Below are 27537 nucleotides of genomic sequence, written 5' to 3' on the forward strand. Positions count from 1 at the left end.
ATAAACATACTCAGGCACATACACACATACACAAAAAATAACAAATAAATTAGTATATCTTTTTATTTATAAAAAAGAATTTGGTCTTTTTGAGACAGGGTCTTCCTGTAGCCCCAGCTAGCCTGGAACTCACTATGTAGTTCCACGTGCCTCTGCCTCCCGAGTGCTGGGTATTAAAGGCGTGTGCCATCATGCCCAGCTTTATAAAATATTTTTGATTTGAGAATTTCATGCAGTGTATTTTGATCATGTTCCAGTCCCCTCCCCCCTCCACTTCCACCTTTACCACCCCCACTTCATGACCTCTATTATTATTTATCTTTTTTTTTTCTTTTGGTCTTTTTGAGACAGGGTCTCTCTGTAGCCCCAGCTGTCCTGGAACTCACTATGTAGACCAGGCTGGCCTTGAACTCACAGAGATCCGCCTGCCTCTTCCTCCCGAGTGCTGGGATTAAAGGTGTGCACCACCACGCCTGGCTATTTATCTTTTTTAAAGACCTATGGAGTCTAATCTGTGTTTCCTAAATGTTCTTGGGTGTGGGACTATCCCTTAGAATCTGGTCAACCTACCAGGCATCACGCCAGTAAGAAACACTGACTCTTCCTCTCCCAGCATCTGTCAATTGGCAACAGATCCTCAGCTAGAGCTGGTGCTTCCTGCCGGCTGGGCCCGTCTTCCTGCCCACCTCCCCATCCACACTGGGCCCATCTGACTTGGGTCTGTACATGTCTTGTGCATATCATTCTGGGTTCATATATGCAACTACCCTGACTACCCTGGTTTCTGGTGTCCAGAAAGTAGTTTCCTTGTATTCGTCTACTGCCTCTGGCTCTTAAAACCTTTCCAGCCCCTCTACCTGCTCTTCCACAATGATCCCCGTTTTAGAAGGAGAGGGTATGATTCAGGCATCTCATTTAGAGCCAAGCACTCCCCAGCCTCTTACTCACCAATTGCGGGTCTCTGTTCATCATCTGCTGCAAGAAGAAACTTCTATAGTGGAAGTTGAAAGATGCACTAATCTATGGGAGTAAAAAGTCATCGCGAGTCAGTTTAGTACTGTGCATACTGAGCAGAGTGACAGTAGCAGGTTCTCCCCAGTCCTGTGACCTGACTAACCCCAGGTTGTTGTCCCTGACAACAGTATCAGGTATGGACTCGATCTTGTGAAGAGGGCCTTAAATCCAATTAGAACATTGTTGATTGCTCACATAATATCCGTGCTACTCTTGCACTAGTGTACACATTTTACCAAGTGAGTTCCAGGGGATTGATGCCCTCCTTTGGCCTCTGTAGGTACCAGAATGCATGTAGTGCACATAAACTTACACAGGTACACACACATACATATAAAATAATAAATAAATCAATTCTTTTTTTTTTCCTTGAGAGTCTCACTGGCCTGGACCTCACTATGTAGAACAGGCTGGCCTTGAACTTACAGAGATTCACTGCTTCTGTCTCCTGAGTGCTGGGATTAAAGGTGTGCACCACCACACCTGGCACAATGTGAATTCTTGATCCTATACACTTGTCCACAAGCTGTAGTGGCAGGAGCTGTGGAGGGCTAGTGGTAGCTTTAACTGCTGTGGCCACACCAGAACTCAGAATTTTTTCTTGATTCAAAATCTTCTTTTGAGGACATACTCCTATAATCCTGGCTCTTAAAGGGATGAGGTCCAAGGCCAGCCTTGGGCTACATAGGGATAGACAGATAAGTAAGTAGATGATAGATGATTAGATAGGTAGGTAGGTAGATAGATAGATAGAGAGAGAGAGAGAGAGAGAGAGAGAGAGAGAGAAAGAAATAGCAACTGATTCTAGCACTCCAAAACTGCTGTGGTTTTTAAAGGCTTCTGTTTCATGCTGTGTGAGGTGACTCTGTCACCGTCTAGCATGGTGTTCTCTAGATGACAGCTTACAGGCCACAGAGGTGGGTAACTGGCACAACTGGGATTCACGGATATGTTGTGTTTAGGACCCAGGACCCAGCTCTTGATTCTTCATTAACTTCCTCAGACTCCACATACATTTCCAGGTTCAGAACCCAGAATGCACTCCTGTCCATTGGTGATCTCAGCCTAATTTAATGAAAAGTTGCAAAAGTCCTTCAAAATAAGGGGCCACAGGGATAGTGGCCAGGAGCCTGTTGTTGAGAGAAGCCATCCTCCTGAAGTCAGCTTCTCGGGGAACTGTTCTCTCAGAAGCATCTCCAGTGAATACTGAGATTCTCAGCCATGAACCATTCCCAAGGAATCTGTCCTTCTCCAGGGAAAGGGATGTGAATGCGGATCCAACCATCTGCTTCCAGGCTTTTCTGATTTCACAGCCTTCCCTACCTCCCTATTTCCTTTATTTTCATGTTAGAGTCTGTAGCTTGGGGGGGCCTAGAACTCACTGTGTAGCCCAGACTGGCCTCAAACTTCTAGCAGTCCTTAGACTCCAAAAATCTGGATTATAGATGTGAGCCATCAGGCCCAGCCATTTCCTTTAAATGTGCTCTCTGAAGCTTCTGGGTACCTGTCTTAGTGTGTTTCTTCATTGCTGTGACAAAACACTCTGACCACTACCAACTTGGGGAGGAAAGGGTTTATTTAGCTTACATATCCCGGGTCACAGTTCATCTGGGAGCCCAAGGTAGAAACTCAGGGCAGGGACCTGGAGGCAGGAGCTGGAGCATAGGCCATGGAGGAACACTGCTTACTGGCTATCTCCCCTGGCCCCTGCTCAGCCTGCTTTCTTATGCAACACAGGCCCACCTGCCCAGGGGTGGCACCACCCACAGTGGGCTGGGTCCTCCCACATCACTCATCAAGAAGATGCCCCTCAGACATGGCCACAGGCCAGTCCAATAGAAGCAATTCCCCAATTGAGGCTCCCTCAACCCAGGTGTGTCAGGTTGACACAAAGGTGTCCAGCACAGTACCACATCATCTGCTGCCATGTCTTCCAAGTCCTTCTATACTCTACCCTTCTCATCCCATATATCTGAGTTCTGTTTTAGTCAAGAATAGTGACAGCAAGTTATGAGAAGCAACAGGAGTTAGGCTCATTTGACCTGGTATAGGGCCCAGTGAAGTTACACCCATCGTTCTCAGATGAATGGTCTTTAGGAAAACCTATTTGTAAAGATAAGCTGGGTATAATGGCAAATGCTGTAATCCCAGCACTAGAACAAGGCAGCAGGATCATGAACTAGAGGTTAGCCTGGGACACAGTGTGACTTTGTCTCCAAAACAAACAAAACCAGGTGAGTTTGGCGATACACACACCTGTAATCCCAGCATTTTGGGAGGTACAGACGGGAAGATCAGGAGTTCAGGGTCGATCTCAGGTACATGCAGAGTTTGGGACCCTGTCTCAATAAGACCCTGTCTCAAAAAAGAAACAAAAACTCTAGTTCCTTTCAGCGGCCTCAGAAGGGAGGATACAAACCTAAATATGAGCAGAAGGCACGGACTCTGTCCGTCTGCGCAGGACAGTCATGGAGTCTTCCATGCGGAAATGTTCATTTTTTGTTTAAGGAGTGTGAGCACAGTGGCCTTTGGCAGCTTAACTGCTTTAATGAAAAACTGGATTAAATGAGAGACAAGAGTTTTCCACATACCTGTTACTATAATAACAGCACAGCTAGAATCTTTAAAACGAGAAGCCAAGGAGCATGAGGCAAAGTCTTGAGCTGGCCATTTCAGTGCCTGGGCTCTGCCCTAGGATGGTTCTAAAGCTCCATTTGACTCTGTTACTCAGTCTTCTCACGTTTTAAAGGACAATTGACTGACCACATTGGTATTAAAAGACTGTGTTGGGCTCACACCTGTAATCCAGTGGAGACAATGGGTTGGGAGTTTAAGGCCAGCTTGGACCACCTAAGATTCTGTCTCAGGAAAAATAAAACACAATATGGGAAACACGTTTCATGAGGCAGAGATCAGAACTCCTGTGTAGGACCCATTTCATGTTCAGTTCAGATCTGCCTTACATAGAAATCTGGAAGGGTTCTCAGGTTTCAAGGTTGAGAGATGGTGGGGATTTAGTAAGCGTGCTCCTTGGAAAGTTCTTTCTAGTTTGTGGGGGTTCATGAGGCCCATGAATGAAACACGCTGCCATTAGACTGGAGTCAGCCATGTGCAACCCAGTTTGAAGGTCGCACAAGGCCTGATCGCACGGTCCAGTTCCTTCCTGCTTCCTCCTACTCCAAATGCCAGAGTTGAAGTGTTTGCTTGTGACACTGCCTTGGGGTTTGGCATGTTGGGTACTGTTTTCCTGTCCCCACTCACCTGGCATATTGCCCAAATGCCACTAATCTTGGCTCCACCCATGTGTACAAGTTGCTCATAAGCTGAATCTAGACATGAAGAACAGCTGGATTCTTATTTTAAAGGGGCCATGTGATTCCAGGGAGACATCAGCTCTCAGTTCTTGCCTTACATTGGATTTGGTCTGTGGTTTGCTCATGTAGTGCCAGAACTACGTGATCATTAGGGTCTGAGCCAGATACACAGTCAGGCAGTCACATGCCCACAGTACAGAATGACCTCACTGACTAACTCATGTTTCCAGGAGGTTGGGAAATTCAGGCTTCCAGAAGGACCTTGCCTTTGCATTGTGGGAATGTCAGTGATTGGTAGGATTCAGCAGTATATTCTGATCTGAATTTCAAAACAGTTGGGCAGTTGCTCAAGGGGACATCTGAACAGTAATCATTTGTTTGCCAGAGATGGAGCAGTCTGTAGAGCGGTTTGATCCATGATCCCATTCCGACAGACAAAAATTAGATTTCCTCCGGTTTCAAAGACCATGGCAGAGAGTAGGGCTCTCACGGCCCTTAGTGACGACGGCGTGGGAGGCTTTGCAGGCCCTTTTCATTCAGCTACCAGTGCTGCTCAATGCTCACTTTTGAGACAGGGTTCTAACTTGTTATGTGGCTGAAGATGACCCTGAGCTTCTGAGCCTCCTGCTCTTATCTGCCAAGTGCAGGAATTACAGGTGTGCCCCACCATACCTGGCTTATGGGGTGTGGGGATCCAACCCAGGGCTTCATGCTTGGTCATCCCCAGCACATCAGCTCTTCCTGTCTGGCTGCCATTCTCACTTTGTCTCAGCTTGTAAGTTCTGGCTTTTGGTTCTGGTGGACAGGTTTGAGCCAAACATGCATTCGAGCCCCAGTTTGGCCTGGGACAAAGCAATCATCTATATAATTGGAAGACATTATTAATAGGTCTATCAGCACAAAGCTTTTTTTTTTTTTTTTCTGGGTCACTTAAGGACAGTTCCCATAGGCTCCTGAAAAAACAGTTTATTCTGCTGGACGGCTGTCTGCACAGAGCTTAATGAGATGTGATCAGAGTCTAATGGAAACTTAAAGTCATTCACAGGTTGTCCACTGAGCAAATACAGAGGAGACTTTGAACATCAGGAATTGTTGAACAAAATCCAGGTAATGATTTGTTTTACAGAGATTCACTAATTATGAACTCCCAAGTGCATTGAATCACTTATTTTGAATGAAGTGTGTCTATTTGATAGGTTCTTTTTTCTTCAAGGAGCTCTTTAGAGATGGAAAGTCCAGGTTTCAAGATGTAAGATTCAGGAACACTCAGCCACTGCCTCCAGTTCCCCTTCCCTTCCAGTCAGCCTGAGCCTCTCCAGGGGTCTGGCTCTTTCATCATTGCCTGCTTCTTCCCTCTTCCCTAAGCACTAGACCAGCTACCCAGGAAGAACACCGCCAAGCTAAAGGGGCCTCCTAATTTGAAAAAGATTTTAGAACTCCATGTGAGAGAGGCTCCGAATCTTCATCTTTTTGGAAATGCAGTTGGCACGTCTCCCCTTCTTTACCCCTTTCTCTTCAGAACTATTTTTACTTCAGCCTGGCAGAGAAGACAGCTGGAAATACAGCTTTTGTTCTGGGCAGAGGCTTGGGGGCACAGGGTGTGACGCCTCAAGCTCCTCAGTATGAGCAGAAGTCATGAGACTCCGAGAGCAGAGCAGTCCATCAAGCCCAGTTCTGGCTTCTATCAGTTCTATGACCTTAGCCAAAGACTTTGAGCTGTTCCTGAATACTTCACACACACACTGAAGTAATATATTAGACTAAAATATTCACACACTCAACATAATGCCTGGAACACAGTATTTGATTGCTATTGTTCTAAAGTAACATCTCCTGAGGTTGAATCATTTTTTTCTGCCAATGTCACTTTGTTTCCTAGCTCTTAGTAGAGTCAATCTCACTTTGGCTAACAAAATGTAGCTGTTGGAGACTGGGATGTAGCTCAGTTGTACAGTGCTTGCCTAGCATGTGCGAGGCCCTGGGTTCCATCTTCTGAACACACATACATACATACACAAATAAAATTGAAATAACTGTTTCAATGCCTGCTTACCCCACTTGCTTAGCCAAAATGAAACTAGGTGTGTATATGTACATCTCTAATAGGAATACATGTTTAGGTTTATTTGCATCAGGAAAATACCAGGCTAGGCCATGATACTATTAATACTTGTTATTCTCAAACTAATTTCCTTAATATGACCCTAGATAATGTTTAATTTGGATAAAGTCCACATCATCTTGGATGAGATGGTGTTAAATGGCTGCATTGTAGAGACTAACAGGGCCAGAATTCTTGCCCCTCTGCTGATTCTTGATAAGATGTCAGAAAGCTGAATGGAAGCTCTGCGGGACAACACCCTCTGTAAGAAGCATGAATACCATGGAATACATCTATGTCAACATCTACGACCCAAAGGGTGACAAGACAGAACATCCTTCCAACAGTATCACTAGATACTTTCCATATTCCCAAACAGAAAACAAAGGCTATTTTAAAATACATACAGAAAACTTTTCTCTAACTGAAACTCAGGATTCCATTTTTCTGTCAACACCTCCCCAGGACAGGGAGAAGAGAGCGGAGGAAAATGTGTGGTAGCCGGCCGGCCATCAGCCAGTGAAGTTTCCTTCAAGTTGACTTGAACACGCATGGCACTTTGTGTAAACTGTCTTGTGCTTGCCGTCTCCTTACAGTCTTAGCAATAAAACTGTGTTACTACTGGGTATTGAATCTAGGGTTTCACATGTGCCGTGCAAGCAAGCATGTCTCCCACTGAGCTGTAGCCCTGGGCCCCTCCCCTCTATAGGTTTCCTTCAAAAATTTTTGGGTGTGTGTACTGGTTTCTGCAGAGGCCAGAGGCCAACACTGCTGTCTTCCTTGTTTCTCCATTTCTCTTTTCTTGAGAGAGGATCTCTCTGTAGCCCTAGCTGGTCTGCAACTTGCTATGTAGACCAGACTGGCCTCAATTTTAGAGACACCTGCCTCTGCCTCCCAAGTGCAGGGATTAAAGGTGTGCACCAAACCTGGCCCCTGCTCCTAAACTCTATCTTGCTGAGGAACCCTTAGCAGTGTATAAGTACCTACTTGCAGTCCAGTGCTCTGCCATGCCCAGCACCCCTAATACCTTATTAATACAAGATTTCATATATGGTCTCCGATTTGGCATGTAGCCAAGGATGACCCTGAACTTCTGATCTTCCTATGTCTCCCTAGTGTTGGGATTATAGGTATCCACCAGCACACCTGGCTTATACAGTCCTGGGGATCAAATCCAGAGCCTTGTGCATCTCAGTTCTCCCCCTTCACCTCCTTTATAAAGATTTTGAAACAAGGTCTCACTAAGTTGCCCAGGCAACTTTTGGATCCTCCCTATGACACCAGTCTCAAGTAGCTAGGATTACAGCCCTTGTACCACCAGGTCCAAACTGAAACTTTTTAAAAACTTTATTACAAGCTGGGCTTGGTGGTACATACCTGTAATCCCTAGACTCAGGAGACAGGGGCAAAAGGATTGTAAATTTGGGGTTGGAGAGATGGCTCAGTGGTTAAGAGCACTGATTGCTCTTGCAGAGGACCTGGGTTCGGTTCTTAGCACCCACCTAGCAACTAACAACTGTCTATAACTCCAGTTCCAGGGGATTTGACCACCTTGGCTGGCCTCCTCAGACACCCCACAACACAGGTGCATTTACATAAGGCACAGCGCTCATACACAAACTTTTAAAAAATAATTACCCCCCCAAAATAACAAAAAAAAAAAAATCAAAAGTTCATTCCAACATGTTCCTAAAGATGACAGAACTGAATTTTATTTGCCAGTTTCTAGAAGTCTTTGATAGCCATTTTAAGGCTACTTAGCAATTACAATGCCATCATGTAATTAGCTTATGTTACTATAATCAAATAATGATTAAACATTAAAAGATTCCTCCATTCCACTTATTTTTGTTTAGACAGGCTCTCAATGTAGTCAAGGCTGGTCCTGAACTTGCTGTGTAGCCGAGGATGACCCTGAATTCCTGATTCTCCTGCCTCTGCCTCCTGAGAGTGGGATTACAGGTTATCCACATTTGCTATGGGATACTTTCATGGGTTTGATTTCCTGAGAAACACTAGTAAAATTGACTTTAGCTCCAAGTTGAAAAATAAAATGAAAGAGAATCTCATCAGTTGGCATGAACAAAAACCTTTCCTTCCCCCTTCATACAGAGCATTAGATAAAAATACGGACTGTCTCACGAATGTGGGTGTCATTCTTGCATAGGGCCATGTTAATCGTCTCTGTATGGTTCTAATTTTAGTGTATGTGCCGAAGCAAGCACAGTTCATTTCTTTAACTCCTACAATGTCTTAGTGCAAACTCAGTACAAAACAAATGCCTTGAACTCCACAAAACTATATGCTTCTGCCACTCAGGCAGCAGACTGTACAGGGCTGTCTTTGTGGAGAGCATATGGATGTCACGTTGGAGTGGGAGGTGAAGCTCAATGGAGGAAGCAGACTCCGTCCTCTGCAGACGATGTGCCGTTCTCCATAGTACTGAAAGGTTCTTCCATCTGACCTGAGCATTAACTAGTCAAGGGCTGGGAAAGCCCTATCTAGATCAAAGACCTTCAGGTGTCTTGCTGAGACCCAGCAGCTGGGAAACACTGTCCTAGTTGGTAGGCACGTAATCAGGAACATATTCAGGTAACTGTAGAAACTGGCACACCAGAAGTAGCTAGGGAGTGACCAAAATTAACTTTGGGGTCACACTAAAATAGCAGATGAATTATATCCTGGCACAGATTTTAGTACCTTCAGAGAATAGCAAGAGTTTTAAAAATATTAGATATCATAGGAAAATATACTCTGGAGCTCAGTGTATCTGGAGACCCTAGAAGACATGTAACACTCAATTGATGTGACTGTACTTACAGGCTGTGAATCATCTCCCTTCAGTAAGATACCTACAGTGATTTTTTTCACTCATAAAACACTCGAAAAACAGGACTGATCTTAAGGGACTCATGAGTTTACCTGCTACAGCAACTTTCTAGGCTAGGGGTCAGCAAACCTGTTCTATAACGGGCCAGAGGATAGTTTAGATTTTGTGAACCACATATTTCCTGCTGTCTACTCCAGTTAGCCACTGTAGTGCAAAAGCAACCATATATGGTCCACAAATGAACAGGAATACATCTTAATAAAACTAGTCCGGCTCGGTGACTCACACTTTTAGTCCCAGCACTCAAGGTGCAGAGGCAGGAGGATCTGAGTTCAAGGCCAGCCTGGTCTACATAGTGAGTTCCAAGCCATCTGGGGCTACAGAGAGACCCTGCCTCAAAATGACCAAAAAGAAAAAAACAAAAATCAAACACCCCCAAAACCTATGGACTTAAAAGCTTAAATTTTAGGGCTAGGGATGTAGCTCAGTGGATAGAATGCTTGGCTAGCATGCATAAGGCCATGGGAACCCAGCACCATATAAATCAGGTAGAGCAGTGCACATCTACATTTCCAACACCGGGTAGACAGGAGGAGGATCAGAAATTCAGTGTTATCCTTGACTTCACAGAGTTCAAGGCCAATACAGGCTAGAGATATTGCCAAAATTAAAAAATAAAAAGGTGATTTAATTACAATTTCCATTATCAAAAGCACAATTTTAGACAGGTATGGGAGGCAGAGGCAGGTAGATCTCTGTGAGATCAAGTCTAGCCTGGTCTGTATAGTGAGTTCCAGGCCAGCTAGGGCTAAAGGGAGAACTGCCCCCAAAACAACAACAAAATCCTATATTAACTTGTATTTTCTTCAATCATTTAAAAACTTGGAGCTAGTGAGATGGATCAAATAAAGATCCCCAGGACTCACACGGTGGACTTCACAAGTCGTCTTTAAACCTCCACACACGGTGGACTTCACAAGTTGTCTTCAAACCTCCACACATGCACCATGGCACATGCATACCTGCCCTCACCCCCAAATAAAGAACAAAACAAAAACTTTAATGTCGCACTTACCTCATGGACCACATAGGAAGAGGCAGCAGCTGACCAGCTAGCCTTCATAAAAGTGGACCACTGACAGGCGTTTTTTTCTTAATAATGGCAATACTGTATACAAAAGCTGAGTTCTAATTCTAGTATAGAGTTTTAGTCGTGTATCTATGGCTTTACTGAAAATAAAATACCACCAGTACTTTCTGGATTCAAGCATAGGTGATATACTGAAATGTTGCTATTATGCTTTAACTTGTTCTCACAGTATTGTGAGGCTGATGAGATGAAATATTTAAAGGCTGGCTCTGGGTACACATTCACAACATTCTCATGCAGTAAATAAAAGTAATAGAGTCGGTCCTCCCTAATTGCAGGTTGCATATCCAGGAATCCAAGAGCAGAATGAACACTATTAGGAAGAGAAAACCGCGTCTACTGAACACACAGACTTTTCTTCTTTCTCAGCATTTACTCCATACTAGGGCTAGTGATGTGGAGATGAATTAAAGTGTCCAGGAGGAAATGGAGGGTAAAAGCAAACACTTCAGATTTCACATAAAAGATCATCAAAAGCCTCAGATTTTGGTATCTGGGGACATGTCCTACAACCTCTCCTCTGAGGATAGAGAGAGATGGCGACTCTCAAAGCATTGACTCTAACAGAACCCTTCTCTTCTATGGTATAAAGGTATTTTTTTTATTATTTTTATTTCATGTGTATGCATGTATTGCCTGCATGTAGGTAAAGTGCACCCATGTCGTGCAATGACTGCGGAGGTCAGAAGAGGCTGTCGGATCCCCTGGGACTGGAGTTACGGACAGTTGTCAGCTGCCATGTGGGTGCTGGGATTTGAACCCAGGTCTTCTGCAAGAACAACCAGTGTTCTTAACTGCTGAGCCATCTTTGAAAAGTCGTTGTGGTAACAAAACAACTTTGGAAAATGGAAATATACTTCCCTCTTTAAACCCAGAAAACAATATCCTGATTTCTTTTCATACTAACACAACATAAGAAGTTATTCTTGATCTCAAATCTTGTCCCTGAAGATACAGTGCTAAATATAGTGGATCTGCTATGTAAAAGCTTAACACAAGTTGGGCATGGTGGCTCACGCCTGTAATTCCACCACTTGGGAGGCAGAGGCAGGAGGATCACTAAGAGTTTGAGGTCAGCCTATACGGTGAGCATTCAACCAGCCTGGGCTATAGAATGAGCCCTGCTCAAAACATTTAAAAAAAAAAAAAAAATGAATTTTTATTTCTATCTGAACAATACTGAACAATCCTTTATGACTAAACATGCCAGGTGGGTCACATCTATGTGAAAACATTTCCTATAGCTCTCAAGTCTCAGTAAGTGCTTTTACTGAATCACTGAAAATGAAGTGTTTAGTTAAGCTTTCAGGTATGACGACGACAGTGAGAGTGACACGACACAGTTCTAGATGCTGCAAACATTTTAATGATTATTGTTGAGCAGACATTTCAGAAATTTACTTCAAACTGCAACAAGTTAAATAAATGTTTATAATATACAAAGAAAATACAACCAAACATAAAAGTTGCTGTAAGTGTGCCTTGCACCTAGACCAGTGTTTCTCCCTCCCTTAATATATCTTTATTTTTAATTTTAATTTTTTTGGTCTTTTTGAAACAGGGTCTCCCTGTAGCCCCAGCTGTCCTGGAACTCACTATGTAGACCAGGCTGGCCTTGAACTCTCAGAGATCCGCCTGCCTCTGCCTCCCAAGCGCTGGGATTAAAGGTGTGCGCCACCACGCCCGGCTCTAATATATCTTTATTTTTGAGATGCACAAACACACTTCAGAATTTGATCTTTATAGAATGGCATTGAGGAAAAAAATATACTCCCACCTGAAAGAAATAAAAAGGCTGTGCATGATTACATCCAAACAAACAGAGAACACTAGATGCTCTGATAGTGCAGGCATCATTAAAAAGGAAAAGAAAAAGCTCGAGGTGCTCACCAGCGCTCTATGCTTTAAGGAAGCACTATTTTTGACCAAGTAGCTAAAAAGCCAGCAAAACGGGGTCGGTGATGGCAACTGTAGTGTATGGAGTATGAAACAATGATAAACTGATACAAACACATGGTTAGAAATTACCAATGAACACTGAAGAGCTGAGAAGCTGCTCTTTGGAACAGTTAAGTGAGGACCACCTTTTCCAGTCACATAAGCCCTTGTACAGCAACAGTGTCTTGTGCTGTATACCTGCTGGCTGGATAGTTAAAGGATTTGTTTTGTCATTAGCAGCTAACGAACTTATTCCACATGTTCTCAAAGCCTTAATGGTGGAAAACAAGGCAAGTGTCATCAGCGTGGAGGATCATACACTTCTCTGCACACAAACACAAGAGGCTTCACTAGGATTTCAGTCTCTCATATCTGCCATTGTACTTCAAGACTCAATTGAGATGAAAGCCCTTCTCCATTGTAGCAGCTAGCAAGCGTTCTCTCATGATCTCCTCAGAAGAATATTCAGGCAACTTAAGATAATGCACACATGTATTGACCGACGGATAGCTTGCATCAGTAGCATCAACCTACAAAAACAAGGGGAAAACAGAAGATAGTACATGTACCTTTCTACTTGAGTCCAATCCTAATATAACTGAGTTCCATTGGCATTTCCCACCAGCTAGTTCGTACCTTTCGTACAACCGTGAGCCTGGGGTGCAGGTTAGCCAGTCCACCTGGGGGCAGAGTTGAACAGCCGGTGGTAAACTGCAGAAACGCCTTCCTTTCATCTGAGGACATGCCACATAAAACCCTCACAAACCTAAGAAAACCAGGACTGGAAAAACAAAAATACAATTATACCGATTTGAGAGTAAACTACAGTGAAAAAATACACTACTCCAGGCCAGTAACCCCCACCCCAAGTAATAGTCACATCTCAGGAGAATAACAGTCTAGAGACTGCTAAATTTATCAGAGTATATCTGAAGTAATCTATTTTCATCAGTAATCAACTATCTTACATACATTTATGTAATGGAACACTATCTTATCAATGAAATCAACTACCAATATATGCCACAACATGAATTGGTAAACACACTGTCAAAAAAGAAAAAAACAGACCAGACAGAGCATACGGACTGTATGACATCAGCGTAATTACTAGAAAAGGACACAGTGGGACAGAGGACCTGTGCACCTCAGTGAGGAAAGGAGCATGAGCCTCAGCTCCGACTCCACTGCCTTCCGGCATCATCACTGCAAACACCTTGACGTCCCTGTGCTTTCTACTTTACTCTAAGAGGCAACTGTCGAAATTAGAGTTCTTTGAGCATCTGTCATTTGATTTTTGGATACGAACAATTTTGTACCTTGGAAGTTATCAATACATACCTGTCACGTGTATAGCCAAGCTTAGGTTCAGTATAATTGATAATATCCTCGGCTGCCCAGGATGGTGACTGGTTTCCACAGAGAATCATCTGGACTTCCTCATGGCTAAAGGAACTTAATTTCTCCATTGGAAAAACCTTATTAAATCCATCTATATTATACATACACCCAAAACACAAAAAACAAAAAACCACAAATCAGTTTCTAAGTAATGATTCCAAAATGCCAAATTTCAAATCCAAATCTTTTATACAAGATAGGCCCTGGGCTGAAGAGATGACCCGGCAGTTAAGAGCACCGGCTGCTCTTGGAGAGGACCCAGATTCCCCGCACCCACATGGCAGCTAACAATCATTTGTAACACCAGTTCCAGGGGATCCAACACCCTCTTCGACCTCAGCAGGCATTGCACGACAGGGGTGCACATACACACATGCAGGCAATACACTCATACACATAGAATAAAAATAATATTTAATTTAAAAAAAAAGAAGATAGGTCCTGAGATCGATCTCCAGCACCACAAAAAAGGAAATCTCGGGAGCTGGGGATTCAGCTCAGTGGTAGAGCACTTGCCTAGCAAGCACAAGGCCCTGAGTTTGGTCCTCAGCTCCGAGGGGAGACAAAAAGTACTAGATATTTGTAGTCACTACTACTCAGGAGGCTGAGACGGGACAGCTTGAATCCAGGATTTTGAGGGCCAGCCTGGACAACATTGCAAGATCTTGTCTCAAAAGAGAAAAATGCTTGGATTAAGCTGTAGCCCCAGCTGGAACTCACTATGTAGACCAGGCTGGCCTTGAACTCACAGGGATCCACCTGCCTCTGCCTTCCAAGTGCTGGGGTTAAAGGTGCTGGCATTGCAAAATCTTTTTTTTGTTAATTTATTTTTATGTGTATGAGTATATTGCCTGCGTGTGTTGAGTGCACCTGTGTTGTGCAGTGCCCTCTGAGGTCAGAAGAAGGAGTCAGATTCCCTGGAACTAGAGCTACAGATGCTGATAACTGCCATGTAGGTGCTGGGAATTGAACCTGGCTCCTCTGCAAGAGCAGTCACTGTTCTTAACTGCTGCACCATCCCTCTAGCCTACAAAAAAAAATTTTTTTTAATTTTTATGTGTATGAGTGTTTCCTTGCATGTATGTAAGTGTACCACACATATGCAGTGCCTGCCCGACAGAACAAATCCCCTAGAACTGTAATCATGGATGGTTATGAGCCACTATGTTGGTGCTAGGAACTGAACTCGGGTCCTCTTCAAGAACAGCTAGTAGTCTTAACTGCTGAGTCACCTCTCTGGCCCCAGCAGCCAAATTTTCATTATAATTATCCAATCGGAGCTCACGAGCTCTATGTCACACAAGTCACCAAAGTTCTGTTCGTGTTTTAAATGATTCACAGCACAATTCACCCTGATCATGTAATACAGCATGGATACAACCTCATGCCCACTACCAAATGAAGAAATGAGGGCCACAAGTGAGGCTCTGTTACTCCAAAGGACCAAGTGGAAGGTGTGCTACAGCTGGAGGGTGTCTCAATGTGTCCTGAACTGTGCCAAACTGGAGGACAGGAGCCCAGGGGCACAATGCAGAGGTCACCAGCAGTGCGGATGCTAATCTCAAGTTTCCCAAAGTTAAAGGAAATGGACTGTCCTTTAAAATTACCTCTGAAGGCTTCCATCTGCTTCTGAATACCTGTATGCATACAAAAGTCAAACATCAAGTCCACATATTCTTCAGCATTATCCATTGTTATCATCTGCAAAGGAAAATTTGCCAGTGTTATTATTTCTAGGACTATTTTGGTAGCACCTAGTAAAACTGGCCTTGTTAAAAGCATGTCTCAGAGCTCAACAACTGTACTAAGAACAAAATCATTTTTTTAATTTTATTGTTTTTGTTTTATGTGTATGTGTGTATGGCCTGCTTGCAGGTAAGTGCACCCGTGTCGTGCAATACCCTCAGAGGTCAGAAGAGGCTGTCTAATCCCCTGGAACTGGAGTTAGGACAGTTGTCAGCTGCCATGTGGGTGCTAGGACTCAAACTCCTCAGAGGTCAGAAGAGGCTGTCTAATCCCCTGAACTGGAGTTAGGACAGTTGTCAGCTGCCATGTGGGTGCTAGGACTCAAACCCTAGACTCCTGCAAGAACAGTCAGTGTTTTTAACCACCGAGCCATCTCTCCAGTCCCTAAGAACAAAGTCTTTACCTCATCTTCACCACTTGGCTTGAGATCCACAGCTGTAAATCCATAGATTCTCGAAGAAGGGCAAAACTGGAAATTCAAACTGAAAGGCAAAACACATCTGATCACCATTCAGCAACTGTTGGGTGTCTGTAACACCACTGCCCACACCACAAAGGCCTCCATACTCCAGTGGAACCTACGCACCTGCACACAATAATTATGAGGCCTAACATTTATTATTTATTTAAAACACTTTTTTATTTTACATGTATGAGTATATTGCCCACATATATGTAAGTGCACCCATATTGTACAATCCCTGAAGGGGCCAGAAGAGGGTGCTGGATCCCCTGGAACTGTAGTTACAGACAGTTGTGAGCTTGCTGGGAACCAAACAAAGCAACCAGTGCTCTTAGCCCCTGAGCTCTCTCCAGCCCCTTTTATTTATTTATTTGTTTATTTATTTATTGTTTGTTTGTTTGTTTTTATATGAGGTGCTCAGGGATCCAACCTGTTTTCCTTTTTCATTCTTAGGGTTTCACAATATAACCCTGGCTGGCTTGGAACTTGCTGTGTAGACCAGGCTAGTTTCTAATTTCACAAAAATCTGCCTGCCTCTCTCCCAAGTGCTGGGGTTAAAGGTTGTGCCACCACTCCTAGCCTGAGGCTGAATTTTTTTTAAGTCTATTTTTATTTTATGTGTATGAATGTTTGCCTACATGTATGTATGTACAACATGTGCATGCCTGGTAGCTACAGAGGTCAGCAGAGGGTGTCAAATTCCCTGGAACTGCAGTTACATGTAGTTGTGAGCCCACCTTTTAGGTGCTGGGAACTGAACTCAGTCCTCTACAAGAGCAGTTAGTGCTCTAAAACTACTGAGCCATCTCTCTGGCCCAAACCCTGCAGCTTGGCTGCAGGGACATGAAAGACAATTGCATACACACAAAAAAGTTTTAGGGGGTCTTTTTGAGGTAGGGTCACCCTGTAGCCCCAGGTGGCCTGGAATTCAGAGACCTGCCTGCTTCTGCCTCCCAAGTGCTGGGGACTGATGTTGTGCACCACCATGCCCTGTCTCATAGTTATCAAGAGCTTATATTTCTGAGTTTTGGACAGTAGGCTGTATATATATTAGCTGATGAAGCTGTCAAAATACAACTGGCTTTCAGTTTTTTACACAAGATACAAACATCATATTTGAAAATTCAGATGATTTTCTGAAAGTTTAGTAAGCTTCTCTCTCTCTCCCCACCCCCCTTCATTTATTTTTATTTTCGAGACTTGCCTCATGTGTCCCAGACCAGCCTCAAACTCTATGTAGCCAAGGATAACGTTGAGTCTGATTCTCTTGCTTCTACCTTCCCAGTGCTGGAACTACAGGCATGTGCCCCATGAATAGCATTATGAGGTTCTGGGGAGCCAACCCAAGGGGGCTTCATGCATGCCAAGCAAGTACTGTACCAACTCAGCCACATCCAAACACAGCACTATCTTTTCTATTGCTAACAAATGAAAGGTTCAGACAGACATTCAGTGTTTTCTATGGTCAACCACTGTGTTCCAATACACAATAATCAACAGGGACAGAAAAACACAAACTTTCCACTTACTCACTTGTTAAGTTGAAGAATGTATGTATAAATCTTACCCTAAGTCTTCTATGCTAAGTGGAGGCCCAGAACCTGATGGATTCTTCAGCACTAATTCCTGTAATTTTGTGTTCTTCTCATCTTCAGAAAGACCTCTGTTGCTTAAAATCTGCCTCCTCTTGACAGCAAGGTCTTTAATTTCTTTTAAAAATCTGGCTCTGTGTGGATTTACTAGTTCAAAATCTTCCCAAGTTAAAATTCCATTAAACCAAGCAGGGGGTTTGGGCTTAGGGGGATCGAGAATAAATTCTGATTTTGAATCCTCTTCAAAGCTTCCTACTGAAAGGGAATCATGACCTTCTTCTGTAGAAGCTTCAGACTGACTTTCAGTACAGTGTAAGTCTCTGTCACCTCGTGACTCATAAATCAGTTTGCTCATATTGCTTTTAATGTCACCCATACACATAAGTTTAAAGAAAGGCTTAGAAATAGGTAAGTCCACAAGTCTATTGTCTTGAATACATTTGGCCAAGAAAATTCCAAGGAAATGAAAGAGTTTTGTGACCCTTTCAAGCTCCTCACTGTCTTGTGGGAAGGGCGCTGTGAACAGTCCACATGATCGCTGCACATAGTAGCCAGGGGGTTTCAATCCACCTCCAAGATCAACCTAATGTTTAAGAAAGGAAAATGCAAATAAATAAATAAAGGTAATAAACAGTAATTAAACATATCCTTACCATCTAGAAAAGAAATTCATAAGCTTTAAGTACCTTTATGAATTTAGTTATCTCAAAGCATATATACATTAATTAGCTTTAGGTGACCAAATTTTATCCTTTAGAAATATTTCAGCCAGGCATGGTGGCATTCATCTTTAATATCCAAACTCAGGAGGCAGAGGCAGGCCAGCTGGATCTCTGTGAGTTCTGGGGCTACAAAGAGAACTTGCCTCAAAAAAAAAAAAAAAAAAAAAAAAAAAAACAGGAATACTACCAAAATTATTCAATAATAAAAGTAGAGGCCAGCCTGGATGATATAGCAAGGTCCTATCTCAAAACAACAAAAAACAGGGCTGGCAAAAACCAACTCCCACAAGCTGATATCCATACACACACAATGATATGTACATACTGTGACATGTGAATGCATGGATCAACACACATATCCAACACAAAATTTAAAAATGATTAAGGGAAGCTGGGCGTGGTGGCGCACGCCTTTAGTCCCAGCACTTGAGAGGCAGAGGCAGGTGGATCTCTGAGTTCAAGGCCAGCCTGGTCTACACAGTAAGTTCCAGGACAGCTGGGGCTACGGGAGACCCTGTCTCAAAAAGACAAAAAAAAGCCAAGGACCAAAAAAATAAAAGAAAAGATTAAGGGAAAGAAAGAAAAGACTGATGGGGATGGCTCAGCCAGTGAAGGCACATGCCATCCAGTTGGAAGACCCAAGTTTAATCCCTGGAACCACAGGATGGAAAGAGAGAGAACTGGTTTCTCAAAGTTACCCTCTGATCTTCATACACACACACACATCTTCATATACGTACATTCTCATTCTCTCTCTCTCATAAATAAATGTCATTTTTAAAGAAATTTAACAGAACTGGCAATGTGGCCCAGTGGTAGGTCACTCAGTAAGGCCCTGGATTAGATCCTCAGCATCAGGAGGGGGTAAAAATTTTAAAAATTAACAATAATTTTAAAAAGTAGAGTTAGAAAACCTAGCTTATGTTCTGAAAGCATAACCTATTTTAATACTTTCTGAAATCCAAGTCATAACTCAAAGCACAAGATGAGAAATCTTACATGACGAGATTCATCATCTGGAAAGTTATCATCACAAAGCCAAGTTCCCAAGTCAGTCCTCTGGAATTCTGCTGCCACAAGAGCATAAAACTCTAATGTGGGTCCCAAGCCAGTTCCTTCTTCTCCTAAAAACTCAACCTGAAACAACAAATAAAAGTGGTGGAGTAAAGTGCATGTGAAGTATGGCATTTTGTATTTTTTTTTTGTTTTGGTCTTTTTGAAGCAGGGTCTCCCTGTAGCCCCAGCTGTCCTAGAGCTCACTATGTAGACCAGGCTGGCCTTGAACTCACAGAGATCCGCCTGCCTCTGCCTCCCAAGTGCTGGGACTACAGGTGTGCGCCACCATGCCTGGCTGGCATCTTGTTTTTTAAATGAACCACTTGTTAGATCCAATCCAGTAGTGCATCCTTCTCCAGAACAGCAATGTAGTATAAGCAACACAAAAATTTGATTCTAGGTTTTCTAAAGTATGTCATAGCTGGGTCGTAGTGGTGCACGCCTTTAATCCCAGCACTCTGGAGGCAGAGGCAGAGGCAGGTGGATCTCTGAGATTGAGGCCAGCCTGGTCTACATATTGAGTTCCAGGCCAGCTGGGGCAACAAGGAGACCCTGTCTCAGAAAGACTGAAAAAAGAAAAAGTATGTCATTTGTTGTACACTACTGCACCATTTGGCACTGTGCCGAGCACTGTTCATACATTAGTTTCTTCTCATAGCAATTTCAGGAGATTAATGAAGCAGTTCCACCACTTGCTTGAAGACAGGAAAGCATATCAACTTTTTTCACCTGTGTTTTGTGACTTAAAGCCTAACCTCTTACACTCACTGTGACTTTAAACAACCTTCTTAAAGTCTTCTGACCGTAATTCCACCCCATCCAAAGCTGATAGCAAAATTTTCACCAAAAAGTACAGCACATAGTCAAAGAAAAGAGTTAAATATTCTCTAGTTAGACGGGCTGGGCATGGTGGCACACGCCTTTAATCCCAGCACTTAGGAGGCAGAGGCAGGCAGATCTCTGTGAGTTCAAGGCCAGCCTGGTTTTCATAGTGAGTTCCAGGCCATCTGGGGCTACAGGGAGACCCTGTCTCAAAAAGAAGAATAAAATAAAATAAAATAAAATAATAAGGGTAGAAGACTAGGTGAGAAGGCACCGAAAGTTTGTATATAGTGAGTCATAAAGCCTTGTACACCTAGAAACGTATCCATTTGTCACAATCAGTTTGTGAACCAAAAGATCAAACCAGCTTGTTCACATCTGTGATGGGATACTATGTAAGTGGGGTAAATCCAGCGATGCCCACAAAAGCATCTCTTGAGTGAGCACAGTGAATTTCATACTGTCACTAGCTGTGGCAAACCTCCGACACACCTTCACGCATAATTAGGGGCTTCCAAAATGCAGATTATCTAATAGAATCCTCTGTGAGTAATGCTATTTAGTCCAACTTGGTAAAGAAATGGGTCACAGGGGGCTGGAGAGATGGCTCAGTGGGTTAAACAGTACTGACTGTTCTTGTGGAGGACCTCAGATAGAGTCTCAGCACCCACCTGGGTGCTATGAACTGCCCTTAACTCCAGTTCCAGGGGAATCTGATGCCCTCTTCTGACCTCCGCAGCACTCTGATAACCCAAGAGTGAACATATTCTCTGCTGTCTGCTGGGTAGACAAGAGCCTGACCACTGAGGAGGTGGGCCAGCATTCTCACATGCTCTGCCAGAAAGCAATCCCCTACACAGGTGACAGAATCCCTCTTCATGTTTTTCAGCCATGGTTTTACACAGTGAAAGACACAGATCACCTGGCTCCCATTCACTCCTTCTTACTACAAGAACCTTATTTTATATGAGGTTACCTCAAGAACTGATTTCCGGTCTGCATGTATTTGCATGACATTCTCAGCCCACTCCATCAGTGATTCACCACGTGGAACTTTGACTCTTTCATGCTTGAGCCGACCCACTCTAAATTCCCCAGGATCGTCTCGTCTTACACTGCTTGTGGTCCTTGTTCGTTCCACAGTGGCCTCCCGTCGGTTTTGTAACCACACGATTGCTCTGAAACAGAATGATACCCGTGTACTCGTAGCATACTTTGAATGGTTGAATGTACTACTAAGCCAGTAACAGAAGACAAAGATTTAGGAATGGTTTTATTTTTAACTGAGACGGTGTCACACTCTGTACCCCAGGCTCTTGACAATCCTCTTGCCTTAGGCTCTGAGTGCTGAGATCACAACTGTAAGCCAATAGGCCTAGCTAGCTATCTTTTTGAACAGTAATTCTTTTATTAAGTAAAATATACATAAAATTCATTTAATAAATAACTGGCTATATATTTTCTTATTTATTTTAAAACATTTTATCTTTTGAACACTTTATTTTGTGTGTATGAGTGCTTGCACAAGCCAAAATCAGAAGACAACTTGCAGTAGGGGTGGGCACACACGCGGAAGTAAGCAGGACAACTTCTGGGCATTAGTTCCCTCTTTCTACTGTGGTCTACTGTGGGCTCCAGGGAATGAACTCTGGTGCTTTTACGCACTGGGTCATCTCACCAGCCCCACTTTATTTTAAACATAGCTAATCCACCTGCAGGGGAGAACCTCTAACGAGGAATAACGATGAAGTTGAACTCTCATATGCACTGCTTTTTTTTTTTTTTTTTTTTTAACCAAAATATCAAGATACCTTTATTTGGAATGAAACGATAATACAGACTAAAAGAGATACACTGTCAAAGCTGACAGGCGGCCACATGAATGATGACGCTAGTCTGGGGTAATTTAACTGTAGATAAAACAACTAAGGAGTATGAGAATTGGTTTTCTTACCTACTAAGCAGAAATCATAATTAATGTCATTTAGCACAACAGTTCCATGTGTGCAAATGTTTTGTGAATGGTTATTTTTAAAAGGTAGAAAACTAACTTAGTGAAGTAAACAGTTACAATCTAATTTATAATTTTATACCTACACTACCAGAGTACTCAAAGAATACTCAGGAATATAAGCATTGAACAAAGCATTCAACACCTACAGCACTGTACTTAGGTCCTTCAGCTGCAGAGGTTAAAACAGCCAGAAACCCTACACTCATGAAGCTGATCTAACGGAAGGAGACAGAGAACAAAGGAAAGGACAGGGATGCAACTCAGTGACAGAGAACTTGCCTAGCATGCATGAGGTGCTGGCTTTGCTCTCTAGAACTGTACAAAAAGAAAAGGCTATTTGCCAGTATTTAGTTTGATACTGCTGAGAATTCTGGCAACTAACAATTTATGCAAATTACCAAAAAACTGCACAGGAAATGTTAGGTGATGGAAGCATTCAATCCAAGCCACACTATTCTACCAAAGCATGTATGTGCAACTGAAAAGGGAAAAACTTTAAAATGCTGACAACTCTTTGCAAAAACTAACATGTGTGTGTGTGTGTGTGTGTGTGTGTGTGTGTGTGTGTGTTTCGGAATGGGATCTCCCTGTAGCTGATGTAGAACTCGGTACGTAGATGAGGCTGGCTTCAATCTCACAGAGATTTACCTATCTCTGGCTCCTGAGTTCTGAGATTAAAGGCATGCTCACCATGTCCAGCTTTCTCCATCAGTCTTAAAAAGTATATTCCTACACTTTGAACTTACATATTTCGAGAAACATCAAAAATGTAGTGATAGAAGCATTCACTCCAAGCCACACTATTCTACCAAAGCATGTATGTGCAACTGAAAAGGGAAAAACTTTAAAATGCTGACAACTCTTTGCAAAAACTAACGTGTGTGTGTGTGTGTGTGTGTGTGTGTGTGTGTGTGTGTGTGTTTCGGAATGGGATCTCCCTGTAGCTGATGTAGAACTCGGTACGTAGATGAGGCTGGCTTCAATCTCACAGAGATTTACCTATCTCTGGCTCCTGAGTTCTGAGATTAAAGGCATGCTCACCATGTCCAGCTTTCTCCATCAGTCTTAAAAAGTATATTCCTACACTTTGAACTTACATATTTCGAGAAACATCAAAAATGTACTTCCTACCTGGATGCACCGAATGCCGTACATGTGAAGTAAAGCTGTCTAGTTTCGAATGGTATTAGAAAAGGGCACTTGCTGGTTAACTGTTCGCACCAGTCTGGCAGAGCTCCACTTGCCAATGCCAATGGTTCCTGGAAATTAATAAACAACAGTGCCTTAGTGCTAAGACTCATTAAATGTTATTAATAACAAACATAAAAGACCGTCAAAGGCAGAAAAGGGAAAGGCATACACTAAAAAACCCCCAAATCAGAGTGCATCCAATGTGACTCCTACCTCAATCTGCTGCAAAATTTTTGTGGTGATTTTTTTACTAGTAAATTCATCGGGTGGGAAAGTAAACTGAGGTCGCTCATCACCATCTGTAAAATTATTAACATAATGAATAAAAATGTAAACTGACTTGTTTTCAAAGTGCTACAGAAAGAAACTAAGGTTTCTTACAGACCTTCTTGGGATAATCTTGGGGACGGGTCACTTGCAACTATATACAGAATACGCAGAAGCTGAAGGACATCCTCCACTCCACAGGAGCTCTGGGCGCTGCCAGCTTTAGCCTGAGGTTGTTCTTTTGTTAAACTGAGAATATCACTACCTTGAAGAGTAGAAATGGCTCCCTGGTTTAATCCAGACTTTGTTCCATGCTCACAAAAATCCTGAAGAAACAATTAGCAAAATTAGTTATGAATCACATTTTAAAGAAAAGCAACACATTAGTCTATTAGTGCTACTGTGAAACAGTTGAAATTTCCAACCAAAAAAAGAAAAGCTGCCATCCTCTGAGAGAAACACTATCACACAGGACAGAACTTCATTCAAAATCCTTAAAACTGTTCAAGACTCATAAGCACCTCAGGCTTCGGTCCACTCCAGCCGGGTGCCACAAGCCGTCTCTGAAATGTCTGCATTGGCACGAGCATCCTCATTCAACCTGCCTTAAAAATACCTCCCAGTGAACCCTCTTCCTTGCGCTCTTTTCTTTTTTTCAGTGCTATGGATGGAATGCAGGGCTTTGTGCATGCTGGGTAAGCGGTGTCAATGAACTATACCCTTAGCCCCTTGGTTTTAAAGCTGCAAAACAAAGCTCAAAGCCATTCCCAATCAAAACAGTGTTCTAATGCCAATATATACCTTATATGCAGCTATGAGCTGAGAACAGTTTCTGTTTTTCCTAATACTTTTATTAGTGCCAGTTAATTTCCAGTGGCGCAGGAAAGCGGCGTCTGCATTCTTCTGCAGGTAGGTTATCAAGTCATTCTTTGGTAATTCATCAGTGCCAAGGTACTGTTCCACATGCTCTACAGACCAGCAACCCTACAACAGGAAAAACCAAATGTTGGCCTTTCCCAGTGATGGGCTCTATGGTATTTCACATGCATTACATGAGGTAGCTTTAAGATCATGCACTTAACCTTAAAGACCCCAATGTTAGTCAGTTTCCTTGGTATTCAACTGAGACAGACTTTCAGTTTTTCCCTTACTGTTTTTTCACTAAGTAGCTAAGAATAAGACCAATGTTCTAAAAGTAACTTACCATTTTTCCATTTTCCTTTTCTTTATCAGAATCCTTCATTTCTCTGTACATGATTCTAAACATGAAGACATTATTCAAGTTAATTCATAAATCAAATGATTTGTAATTACTTACAATAAAGCTCTGCTCTTTACAAATAGTGTTTATGAGGTCATCCATTAAACATCTTTTTCCTTGCTTTTTGAGACCGAATTTTACTCTGTAGCCCAGGTGGGCCTCAAACTTGTGATCCTCCTGACACTACCTCTGCCTCCCAAATGCTGGGGTTATAGCCATGTACCACCATATCTGGCATAAGGAGATTTTTTTTTTTTTTTTTTTTGTCTTTTTGAGACAGGGTCTCCTTGTAACCCCAGCTGGCCTAGACCAGGCAGGACTCAAACTCACAGAGATCTGCCTGCCTCTGTTTCCCAAGTGTTGGGATTAAACTTGTGGGCTGCCACTCACATCAAGGGGAATTTTTATGAAAAAAAAAAAAAAATTGCAAAGAGAGCATGGTCAACCAGGTATGGTAGCACATGCCTGTAACCCCAGCACTCAGGAAGTAGAGAACAGAAGGCAGGAGAATCAGAGGTTCAAAGTCATCCTCTGCTACCTAGCAACTTTTCAGGCCAGCCTGAGCTGCATTAGACTGTCTTTATAAAAGATAATGCTGGGCTAAAGTCATGGCTCAGCAGTTAAGAACACTGGTTGTTCTTGTAGAAGACCCAGGTTCAAATCCCAGCACCCACATGGCAGCTAACAACTGTCCGTAATTCCAGTCCCAGGGACTCCGACAGCCTCTTCTAATCTCCGTGGGCATTGCACGACATGGGTGCACTTACCTACATGCAAGCAATACATGCATATACAAAAAATTAAAAAATAAATAAATATATAAAAAGATAATGCCGGGCATGGTGTGCTTGCCTATAATCCCAGCATTCAGAAAGCAGGGGCAGAGACAGGGGATCTCTGTGAGATCGAGGCCAGCCTAGTTTACACAGTGAGTTCCAGGAGGGCTGGGGCACAGGGAAATCCTGTATCAAAAAGACCAAAAAAAAAAAAAAAAAAAAGCAAACAAAAAGAGTTTTAGTTTTTAAACTAATTACTTGTGGGGCTGGAGAGATGGTTCATCAGTTAAGAGCACTGATTGCTCTTGCAGAGGACCTGGATTCAAATCCCAGCACCCATATGGTGGCTAACAACCATCTGTAGTTCCAGTTCCAGGGGATCTGATGCCCTCTTCTGATCTTCATGGGAGCTGCACAACACAGGTGCACTTAACATACATGCAGGCAATACACTCACACACTTAAGAGAAAAATAATACATTTAAAAAAGAAAAAAAAAAGCCAGACGTTGTAGTACACCCCTTTAATCCCAGCACTCCAAAGGCAGAGGCAGGCAGATCTCTGTGAGTTCAAGGCCAGCCTGGTCTACATAGTGAGTTCCAGGCCAAGCTGGGGCTACAGGAAGACCCTGTCTGAAAAAGACCAAAAAAAAAATTGTGTATTTGTGTGTCTATAGGCATGTGTCTCTATATGCATGTGTGTGTACATGCATGTGTGTATGCATGTGTCTATACACATGTGTGCATATGTGTATGTGGGTGCAGGCAGGCAAGCCACAACATGTATGTGGGAATCAGAGGACAACTTCTAAGAGTTAGTTCTCTTCTTCAACCATGTCATGTAGGTCGTGGGGACCTACCTCTGGTTGTCAGGCTTGGCGGCAAGCACCCTTAGCCATTGAGCCATCTCACCAACCCCAAATCTAAAGGTTTTGAAGCCATGATTGCTCAATATACCAAGTGTTCTGACTTTTTATATCGTCATAAAATAAAATGGTATAAGAAAGTTTTTCTATGACTAGATGAAAAGGCTAGGAACAACAATGACAAGACGGTCTCGTGTTCTAAGGCACTGAAATCAATTTTCAAACTCCAAAGGAAAAGGGATCTACATTGCTTTTAGTAATGTCATCTAGGATTATGAATTATTAAAACCATGAACCAATTAAAAGAAAATCACAATAAAATAATAATTTATTATGTTATGAAGTAGTAATTTAATAGGCAACACTGAGCACTTACTATACCCTAGAAAACACCAAAAACATTTACACGTATTAAGTCATTAACTCCTCTCAACTAGTCTCATTTAAGAGATCTGAAAACTGAGGTACAAAAATGTCTCATCTTCGGCTGGAGAGATGGCTCAGCAGTTAAGAACACTTGCTGTTCTTACAAAGGACCTGGGTTTGATTTCTGGCACCCACATTGCAGCTAACAAGGGTCTATAACTCCAGTTCCAGGGGATCCTACACCCTCTTCTGACCTCCACAGGCACTGCACACATGTGGTGCACTTACATACATGCAGACAAAACACTCATACACATAAAATTAAAAATAAATTAAAAAAAAGTCACATCTTGCCAGTCATGATGGCCCAGGCATTTAATTTTACACTCAGGAAGCAGAAGCAGAAGGAGCTCTGGGAGTTTGAGGCCAGCTTGGTCTACATAGTGAGTTCTAGGCCATCCAGGAGCACAGAGTAGATCCTGTCTAAAAAAAAAAACAACAAAAAACTTACATCTTTGGGGGTATAGCTCAGGGGTAGAGATTTGACTACAAAAATGGTAAATCTGCCCAATGTCATTGGTAGCTATTTCCTGAATGAATAGAGGTAGATTAAACTCATATGCTCCCAAAGTAAAGGAAAAAAAAAAA

The 27537-nt window shown here is 42.7% G+C and overlaps 2 protein-coding genes and 1 non-coding gene across 7 annotated transcripts in view; 1 reads left to right on the top strand and 2 right to left on the bottom strand.

The window, feature by feature from the left end:
- Positions 1–7053, top strand: part of Ap4s1 (adaptor related protein complex 4 subunit sigma 1) — a 57530-nt gene extending 50477 nt beyond the window's left edge. For both annotated transcript variants that reach the window (XM_008838800.3, XM_029566294.1), the window contains exon 6: positions 6537–7053. In XM_008838800.3, the coding sequence (XP_008837022.1) occupies positions 6537–6665 (129 nt within the window). In that variant the 3' untranslated portion in view covers positions 6666–7053. The remainder of the gene's footprint in view (positions 1–6536) is intronic.
- A 1498-nt stretch (positions 7054–8551) lies between these two features.
- LOC115071352 lies at positions 8552–8654 on the bottom strand. The gene has a single exon (XR_003850443.1). It is a non-coding gene; the product is annotated as a U6 spliceosomal RNA (small nuclear RNA).
- A 3101-nt stretch (positions 8655–11755) lies between these two features.
- Positions 11756–27537, bottom strand: part of Hectd1 (HECT domain E3 ubiquitin protein ligase 1) — a 97421-nt gene continuing 81639 nt past the window's right edge. For 3 of the 4 annotated variants that reach the window (XM_008838803.3, XM_008838802.3, XM_008838804.3), the window contains exons 31-43: positions 24826–24880; positions 24423–24605; positions 23740–23947; positions 23568–23653; positions 23295–23422; positions 21126–21327; positions 19271–19408; positions 17525–18132; positions 15898–15976; positions 15356–15449; positions 13689–13839; positions 12984–13128; positions 11756–12877 (exon numbers count right to left, since the gene is read on the bottom strand). In XM_008838803.3, coding sequence (XP_008837025.1) covers positions 12740–12877; positions 12984–13128; positions 13689–13839; positions 15356–15449; positions 15898–15976; positions 17525–18132; positions 19271–19408; positions 21126–21327; positions 23295–23422; positions 23568–23653; positions 23740–23947; positions 24423–24605; positions 24826–24880 — 2215 coding nt within the window. In that variant the 3' untranslated portion in view covers positions 11756–12739. The remainder of the gene's footprint in view (positions 12878–12983; positions 13129–13688; positions 13840–15355; positions 15450–15897; positions 15977–17524; positions 18133–19270; positions 19409–21125; positions 21328–23294; positions 23423–23567; positions 23654–23739; positions 23948–24422; positions 24606–24825; positions 24881–27537) is intronic. The other variant, XM_017799569.2, reaches the window with a different exon arrangement.

The sequence above is a fragment of the Nannospalax galili genome, unplaced genomic scaffold, assembly GCF_000622305.1.
Source record: "Nannospalax galili isolate Female #2095 unplaced genomic scaffold, S.galili_v1.0 scaffold1619, whole genome shotgun sequence".
Lineage (NCBI taxonomy): Eukaryota > Metazoa > Chordata > Mammalia > Rodentia > Spalacidae > Nannospalax > Nannospalax galili.